Below are 8,323 nucleotides of genomic sequence, written 5' to 3'. Positions count from 1 at the left end.
GCGGGGTGGCCCGGGAGGTGCCCCCCGGCCGGCGAGGGGAGAGTTTGTGCTGTGAAGAGGCTGCGGGGCTGTGGGGTTTGGGTTTTGTACTGGAATAAACGCCGCGTGTTTTCCACGCTCCGGCTCTCCGGCTCCATCCCTGCTGAAGGACACCGGGGTCCGGCATCCCGACCCCAAAACATCCCTGCTAAGGGACGCAGGGGACCGACCCCAAATTATTCCTGTCAAGAGACTCAGGCCCCCCGACCCCCAAACCATCCCTGCCAAGAGACTCAGGAGTCTGGAATCCCGACCCCAAATAATTCATTCCAAGAGACTCAGGGGTCCAGCATCCCGACCCCAAATCATCTCCGCCAAGAGTCTCAGGGGTCCGGCATCCCGACCCCAAATCATTCATTCCAAGAGACTCAGGGATCCGACATCCCGACCCCAAATCATCCCCACCAATAGTCTCAGGGGTCCAGCCCCTCGCCCCCCACCCTGGCCTCGGCTCTCCAAGGCTTCTCAGGACGGGGATGGTGTGGGGGTGACACGGGCTGGGACCAGCCGAGGTCCCCACGAGGGTCACATCCTGCACCCCTCCCGCGGGCAGGGCGCTGCCCGGCAGGTCCGTCCGCATACCGCGGGCCGGGCGGGGTGCTGCCCACGCCGGTGCTGCCCACGGGGATGCGGGGATGCCCACGGGGGTACCACCCACGCCGGTGCTGCCCACGGAGGTGCGGGGGTGTCCACGGAGGGTGATACCCACGCGGGGCTCTGACCCACGGGACCCCCCCAGCTCACAGCCGGGTCCCCCGTCCCCTCCCCATGGGAGGAAAATTGGGACCCCCGTCCCTGGGCTCCTTTGGGAACGCCCCCCGACCCACGCGGGTGCCGGTGCTGGTGTCGGTGCCGGTGTCGGTGCCGGTCCCGGTCCCCTCCGCTGCCGCCGTGCGGCCTCCGGCCACCGGGCGCCGCCGTCGCGCGGCCAGGGCTGGACAGGGCGGGCCGGGGCTGGACAGGGCGGAGCGGGGCGGGCCCGGGCGGCGGCGGCGGTGCGGGAGCGGCGGCAGGTCCGTGGAGGGTCCCGCGGGGTCCCGGTTACCGGCGCTGTGCGGGAGGGGGTCCCGTCCGCGGTCGGTGCGGGGGTATCCCGGTTATCGGGGCTGCGCGGGGGGTTGGCTCCGGTCGGTGCGGAGCTGCGGGGTCCCGGGGCGGAGGTACCCCCCGACTCACCCCTCCATGGGGTCCCTGACGTGCTCCCAGTTCCAGGGACCACGTCATCCCACAGCCCCTCCATGCCCAGCCCCAGAGGGACCCTGGGGACACATCCAGGGCAGGGACAGGGGGTTAACATCCCACTCGGTGCCCGCCCTGACCCAGTTTAGGATGGCGGGGCAGGCTCCTGTGCCCTCGTCCTGCGACTGCTTCGTGGCCCTGCCACCGCACACGGCGTCCCCCGCCGTCATCTTCGGCAAGAACGCCGACCGTCCCCGCCACGAGGTCCAGGAGATCGTCTATGTCCCCGCTGCCACCCACCGTCCCGGGGACAAAGTTCAGGTGAGACCTTGCTGGGGCCAAAGCGGCTGTAGGGGTCAGTGCATCAGGTGTCAGGCCACCCGTGCGTCCCCACCCTGGGCCAGGGTGGCTGCAGGGGGCCGTGCACTGAGTGTGCCGGGTGTCACCCGCCGTGTCCCCCCCCAGAGCACATCCGTGTGCCAGGGTGGCTGCAGGGCACAGAGAGAGCACTGAGCATTCCGTGTCCCCGCCGTGTCCCCGCAGTGCACGTACCTGGAGATCGAGCAGGCGGAGCGGACGCACGCGGTGGTGCTGAGCCGCCCCGCCTGGCTCTGGGGTGCCGAGATGGGCGCCAACGACTGCGGCGTCTGCGTGGGCAACGAGGGCGTGTGGACCCGCGAGCCCCTGGGCGAGGCCGAGGCGCTGCTGGGCATGGACCTCGTGAGGTGAGGATGGTGAGGGTGGTGAGGATGGCACCGTGTCCCCCCTGCCCCGGCCCTCGGCGCTGTCTGACGGGCGCTGCCGGTGCAGGCTGGGTTTGGAGCGGGGCGGCTCAGCCCGGGAGGCCTTGGAGGTGATCACGGCGCTGCTGGAGCGCTACGGCCAAGGCGGGAGCTGCAAGGAGGAGCCGGTGCCCTTCGTGTACCACAACACCTTCCTGCTGGCCGACCGCACCGAGGCCTGGGTCCTGGAGACGGCCGGGCGCTACTGGGCAGCCCAGCGGATCCGCGGTGAGCGGGAACGGGGCGGACCGGGAGCACGGGGAGCCGCGTGTCCCGCTGTGCCCCGAGTGACCCCTCCGCCCCGGCTGGCACAGAGGGCAGCCGCAACATCTCCAACCAGCTGAGCATCGGCAGCGACATCGCGGCGGAGCACCCGGGGCTGCGGGAGCGGGCGCGGAGCCGGGGCTGGTGGAGCGGGGACGGCGAGTTCGTCTTTGCCGAGGTTTTCTCCCTGGAGAAGCAGCCCCCGCGCATGGAGGCGGCCAAGGCGCGGTTCCAGGCCGGGAAGGAGCTGCTGCGGCAGCACGCAGGTGGGGACGGGGATGGGGACAGGGACAGGGATAGGGACAGGACAGGGATGGGGACAGGACAGGGATAGGGATAGGGACAGGGATGGGGATAGGACAGGGACAGGGATGGGAACGAGAAGAGGACAGGGACAGGGACAGGAATGGGGACAGGACAGGAATGGGGACAGGACAGGAATGGGGACAGGAATGGGGACAGGACAGGGATGGGGACAGGACAGGGACAGGGATGGAGATGGGAACAGGACAGGGATGGGGACAGGACAGAGACAGGGATGGGAATGGGAAGAGGACAGGGATAGAGACAGGACAGGGACAGGAATGGGGACAGGACAGGAACAGGGATGGGAATGGGGACAGGACAGGGATGGGGACAGTACAGGGATGGAGATGGAACAGGACAGGGATGGGGACAGGACAGGGACAGGGATGGGAATGGGAACAGGACAGGGATGGGAATGGGAACAGGACAGGACAGGGATAGGGACAGAGATGGGGACAGGACAGGGATGGGGATAGGACAGGGACAGGGATGGAGATGGGAACAGGACAGGGATGGGGACAGGACAGGGACAGGGACAGGAATGGGGACAGGACAGGGATGGGGACAGGACAGGGACAGGGATGGGAATGGGAAGAGGACAGGGACAGGAATGGGGACAGGACAGGGATAGAGACAGGAATGGAGACAGGACAGGGACAGGGATGGGAATGGGAAGAGGACAGGGACAGGAATGGGGACAGGACAGGGACAGGGACAGGACAAGGACAGTGATGGCGACAGGGATGGCCACCCATGGCTCGCCAAGGGCTGCTTCTGTGCTGGCACCTCCCCAGTTCCTGGGGCCAGGGCTGGGACAGGGATGGCCACCCACGCCTCGCCCCAGTGCGTCCCCACTCCCCACGGCCGAGCTGGCAGTGCTGAGGTGGCTCTGCCTGTCCCTCCAGGGCACATCACGGCGGAGACGTTGATGTCCATCCTGCGGGACAAGGAGAGCGGCATCTGCGTGGACACGGAGGCGTTCCGCACGGCCGGCAGCATGGTGTCCGTGCTGCCCCGCGACCCGGCCCTGCCCTGCGTCCACTTCTTCACCGCCACCCCTGACCCCTCCAGGTGAGGCTGGTGGTGGGGACAGGGAAGTGGGGTTCCCAGGAATTCCGCTCTCTCATCCCAGCTTCCCCTCCAGGTCTGTCTTCAAGCCCTTCGTGTTCGTGGCCGGCATCAAGCCGGTGCCGCAGGTGAGATCGCCGACCTTCCTGCAGGATCCCGCCAAGCAGATCCCGAGATTCCAGAGCTCCGTGGATCGGCGGCACGAGCTCTACCGCCGGCATCAGGCGGCGCTGGAGCTCATGGAGCAGGACCAGGTATCACAGACCCCACAGACCCCACAGACCCCACCCTGGGATGGGATCAAACTCCCTGAGCTCTCTGATCCCACCCTGGATCGGATCAGACTGCCCGAGTTGTCTGATCCCACCCTGATCCCGCCAGGAGCGGGGCCAGAAGCTCCTGGAGACGCTGCAGGAGCTGGAGAAACAGGGCCTGGAGGGGATGAAGGAGCTGCTGGAGGGCACCGTGACCCCCTGCCCGGAGGAACTGGCCGACCTCTTCTTCGACTGCGTGGAGGCGGAGATGAAGTTTTACACATAAACCCCCCCCAGGTGGGTGGGCTCGGCTTCCCCCACGGCATTTTTCATGGATTGGGAATGACAAAACCTTCCCAGAGTCTGACCCGGACTCTTCCTGACTCCCCTCCTGTGGGTCTCAGCCCCCAATTTACCCTGGAGGAAGCACTGAGAGGTGGCCACGGCCTGGAACGAGGTGCGAGGGGAAGGACAGGGATGTGGAACGGGATTGGCACTCCTGCCCACAGCCCCGTGTGTGTTTTCCCCCAGTTTCCAGCCCCTGGGGATGGCTGCAGGGTGGGAGAATCCAGCTGGATTGGGGTGGGAACAAAGACTTTATTCCCAGCTGCGCGGCGCCACGCTGCTGCTAGGGGATATTTGGGATAGCTGCTCCTTTGGCACGAGTCTCCTTCTCCAGAGCGTTGGCTGGGAGCTGGATGCCACCAGGAGCTCGCTGGGACCCTCTGGATGCCGGCAGAGGTGACAGCCGTGTCCCTGGTTTCACCTGGGGGTGCCGGTGGCTCTGTCCCGTTCCAGGCCCAGCAGCAGAGCCCGGCGCTCCGACAGCTCCTGCAGCCGCTCCCGGCGCTCCGACAGCTCCTGCAGCTGCTCCCGGCGCTCCGACAGCTCCTGCAGCCGCTCCCGGTGCTCCGACAGCTCCTGCAGCTGCTCCCGGCGCTCCGACAGCTCCTGCAGCTGCTCCCGGTGCTCCGACAGCTCCTGCAGCTGCTCCCGGCGCTCCGACAGCTCCTGCAGCTGCTCCCGGCGCTCCGACAGCTCCTGCAGCTGCTCCCGGCGCTCCGACAGCTCCTGCAGCCGCTCCCGGCGCTCCGACAGCTCCTGCAGCCGCTCCCGGTGCTCCGACAGCTCCTGCAGCTGCTCCTGGTGCTCCGACAGCTCCTGCAGCTGCTCCCGGCGCTCCGACAGCTCCTGCAGCCGCTCCCGGTGCTCCGACAGCTCCTGCAGCCGCTCCCGGTGCTCCGACAGCTCCTGCAGCCGCTCCCGGTGCTCCGACAGCTCCTGCAGCTGCTCCCGGCGCTCCGACAGCTCCTGCAGCCGCTCCCGGTGCTCCGACAGCTCCTGCAGCCACTCCCGTTCCGGGCCCAGCAGCAGAGCCCGGCGCTCCGACAGCTCCTGCAGCCACTCCCGGTGCTCCGACAGCTCCTGCAGCCGCTCCCGGCGCTCCGACAGCTCCTGCAGCCGCTCCCGGTGCTCCGACAGCTCCTGCAGCCGCTCCCGTTCCGGGCCCAGCAGCAGAGCCCGGCGCTCCGACAGCTCCTGCAGCCACTCCCGGCGCTCCGACAGCTCCTGCAGCCGCTCCCGGCGCTCCGACAGCTCCTGCAGCCTCTCCCGGCGCTCCGACAGCTCCTGCAGCCGCTCCCGTTCCGGGCCCAGCAGCAGAGCCCGGCGCTCCGACAGCTCCTGCAGCCGCTCCCGGTGCTCCTCCAGGGTCTTCCTCCGCCTCCGCCGCGCGCGCCCCGCCAGCTCCCGGTGCAGATCCACAAAGAAATCTGCCAGGGAGGGAAGGGAATGACAGGAGATGTGGCACTGCCAGCCCTGAGCCCAGGAGTGCCACGTGTCCTGTCCCCCACCCGGGCACCTCTGTCCACAGTGAAGGGAGTCCTCAGCTCAGGGAGCAGCTCCTCCTCGTTGCTGCTGGAAGAGCCTCCTCCTGCCTCTTCCTCGGCCGTGTTTCCATGGATGGGCTGGGAATCCAGCTGCAGGAGGCGGGGCAGGGCTGCCACCACCAGATCCCTGTGGAAAAAAACGAAGGAAAAGCCAAATTTTCCACAGCCCCGGGACTGGGAGTGGGTGTCCCATCCTCCCTGAGCTCACCAGATCCTGGCCTGCGTGGAGAGCAGGGATTCACATCCCTGGGGTTTGGAGGGATAGGCTGTGTTTGATATTTCATGGAATGGTTTGGGTGGGAAGGGACCTTAAATCCCATCCAGGGACACCTCCCACTATGCCAGGCAGCTCCGAGCCCCATCCAACCCAGCCTTGGACACTCCCAGGGATCCAGGGGCAGCCACAGCTGCTCTAGGAACTCCATCCCATCCCCTCCCCACTCTCCCAGGGAGGAATTCCTTCCCCAAAATCCCCTCTGGCAATGTGAATCCATTCCCCCGTGTCCTGTCACTCCATCCCGTATCCAAAGCCCCTTTCCCAGCTCTCTCGGAGGTCCTGAAAGGCCACAGTTAGGTCACCCCGAGGCTTCTCCCAATTTCTGGGGGGTTGTTCTCCCTCTCCTCCCTCTCCTGACCCACCTGTATCCAACCTGCCGGCTGCACTCGTTCCCTGTCAGGTCGAGGATCTGGAGGCTGCGGGGCAGCTCCTCTGCCGGGATAAAGGGAAGCACAGAGGTGCTGAGGAGCCCCTCCAGCCAAAATTCCCGCTCCCCCAAACTCTTCCCTCACTCCTGAGGCAATTCCCGAAGCAGCATTTCCCCCCCAACCCCCAATCCATCCAGGGAAACTGAGGCAGGGAGGGCGGGAATGAGCATTCCACACATCCTGCAGCCCTCTGGAGCTGCTCCCGCTTCCCACCTGTGTCCAGCACTCGGATCTGGTTGTGGGACAGGTCCAGGGCGCTCAGGTGGGGCAGGGCCTGCAGGTTTTGCACCCTCTGGATGCGGTTTCCAGCCAGGCAGAGGAACCTGGAGAGCACGGGCGATGTCCCAGCCCCCTGAGGACACCGAGTCCCGAGGGCTGGAATTTGATCCCCCCCCTTTCCCCAGCCAAGGGAATCCAGGGAAATCCTCGGGAGCAGCAGCTGCTGTACCTCAGGTTGGGAAAAGAGTCCAAATTCTCGATCTTCTCAATTTGGTTCTGGAAAATTAAATAGAAAAACTCAACGTTTTTGCCCACTGTGTGAAAAATCACCCGTTGGGAACGCTCTGGGATTGCTCCAGTCGATCCCAGGGGCACCAGGAGATCTCCCACAGGCGATTCCAGAGAGGGAATGGGGTGGGAGGGTGACACGGAGGGACCCCAAAATTCAGGAGGATCCTGAGGCTCCTCGTGTTTGGAAACACCGGAATTCCAGCGGCGTTGGCATTGGATGGGAGGGAACAGGGGGCTCAGAAACCTCCAGGGTGGGACTGGGGAGGTCACTGGGACAAGACCCTCGGGGATGGAGGGAAACTGTTCCCTTCTGGATCTCGGGGAGGGCAAACAGGAGCAGAACTGGGGGTGTCTGTGGCCCCCTCAGGAGCTGGGCTGCTCCCACAGCTCCGTACCTGCTGCAGGTACAGGCTGTGGATCTCTGCCAGCCTCCGGAGCTTCCCGATGGACGAGATGTTCTCCCGATCCAAGCGGATGGTGGAGGTGGGCAGCAGTCCTGTGGGTCTAGAGGAACACAGCGGGGTTTCTGGGGTGCCCAGAGCCCCCCTTCCCACCAGCCCAGATCTGTGGGATCCTCACCGGATCCGGGTGACCATGAGGCCGTCACTGAGGGTCACTCCTGGGGACCTCTCCTCAGGGGCTGTGGGAATACAGAGTGAGGGTCCAGGCTGGGGGTGCAGCCCCCCCGTCCCCTCCCCGCCTGGGAGGAGCCCCCACAATGTCCCACTGACCTCCACAAAGGGTGTCCCCTTGCTCAGCCATGGCCTGCGGGTCCTTGTCCCCTCCTCGGACCCTCGGGTGAGGGTTTGAGGGGGATGCTGGAAGGGGAGGGGTCTGAGGGGAAAGAGGGGCAGAAACCTGTGGAATGGGGATGGGGGATGTCAGTGGGGACAGGACTGCTGGGATGGGGGGGGGGGGGTCAGTGCTGGGACCCCCAGGTGGGGCAGAGGGACTCTGTATCCAGGGGGATTATGGCACTGGAACTGCGGGGATCACTGGGACCAGGACCCCGGCTCTGGGGATCTCAGAGACCCCCGGGATGGGGCTGGGGTGGTCAGGAGGACCAGGCCCGCTTGGGCGGAGGGGCTCTGAGAGACCCCTGAGATGGACCCCGAGAGCTCAGCGGGACCGGCAACCACAGGTTTGGGGCTCGGAAACCCTCGGAAAGGCCAGAGGGGCTCACCGGGACCGGCTTCCCGGATGTGAGGCTCAGACTCCCTCATTTTTCGGGGGGGCTCAGCGACCCCCGGCCCGGGCTCAGAAGCGCCCAGGCCCCGCTCAGGCCGCGCCGCGCCGTTGCTATGGAGACGGGCGCGCAGGAAGTGAC

General features: G+C 66.4%; 2 protein-coding genes across 7 annotated transcripts; one reads left to right on the top strand and one right to left on the bottom strand.

Moving 5' to 3' along the window:
• The first annotated feature begins 1,017 nt into the window (after positions 1-1,017).
• SCRN2 (secernin 2) lies at positions 1,018-4,731 on the top strand. 6 transcript variants are annotated; one of them, XM_048318710.1, is made up of 8 exons: positions 1,018-1,052; positions 1,368-1,539; positions 1,762-1,943; positions 2,029-2,228; positions 2,315-2,530; positions 3,476-3,641; positions 3,715-3,892; positions 4,020-4,624. In XM_048318710.1, the coding sequence occupies exons 2-8, from the start codon at positions 1,369-1,371 to the stop codon at positions 4,176-4,178; spliced, it is 1,272 nt and encodes a 423-aa protein (XP_048174667.1). In that variant the 5' UTR covers positions 1,018-1,052; position 1,368; the 3' UTR covers positions 4,179-4,624. The 6 variants fall into 6 exon arrangements, with proteins under 6 accessions (XP_048174667.1, XP_048174657.1, XP_048174636.1 ...); XM_048318700.1 differs by having other exon boundaries at positions 1,363-1,539; XM_048318679.1 differs by lacking the exon at positions 1,018-1,052 and adding an exon at positions 4,691-4,731 and having other exon boundaries at positions 1,117-1,539; positions 4,020-4,189.
• On the bottom strand, positions 4,521-8,302 carry LRRC46 (leucine rich repeat containing 46). Its single transcript, XM_048321988.1, has 10 exons — positions 8,180-8,302; positions 7,728-7,854; positions 7,576-7,636; positions 7,392-7,500; positions 6,935-6,981; positions 6,700-6,809; positions 6,421-6,490; positions 5,754-5,908; positions 5,373-5,664; positions 4,521-4,617 (listed from the first exon to the last, which is right to left on the bottom strand). Exons 2-10 carry the CDS (start codon positions 7,756-7,758, stop codon positions 4,521-4,523), a joined length of 972 nt encoding a protein of 323 aa, XP_048177945.1. The 5' UTR covers positions 7,759-7,854; positions 8,180-8,302.
• Between the last annotated feature and the right edge of the window lie 21 nt (positions 8,303-8,323).

The sequence above is a fragment of the Corvus hawaiiensis genome, chromosome 1, assembly GCF_020740725.1.
Source record: "Corvus hawaiiensis isolate bCorHaw1 chromosome 1, bCorHaw1.pri.cur, whole genome shotgun sequence".
Classification (NCBI taxonomy): Eukaryota; Metazoa; Chordata; class Aves; order Passeriformes; family Corvidae; genus Corvus; species Corvus hawaiiensis.
Note: the sequence above shows the minus strand (reverse complement) of the source record. Positions and strands in the feature narration are given on the sequence as shown.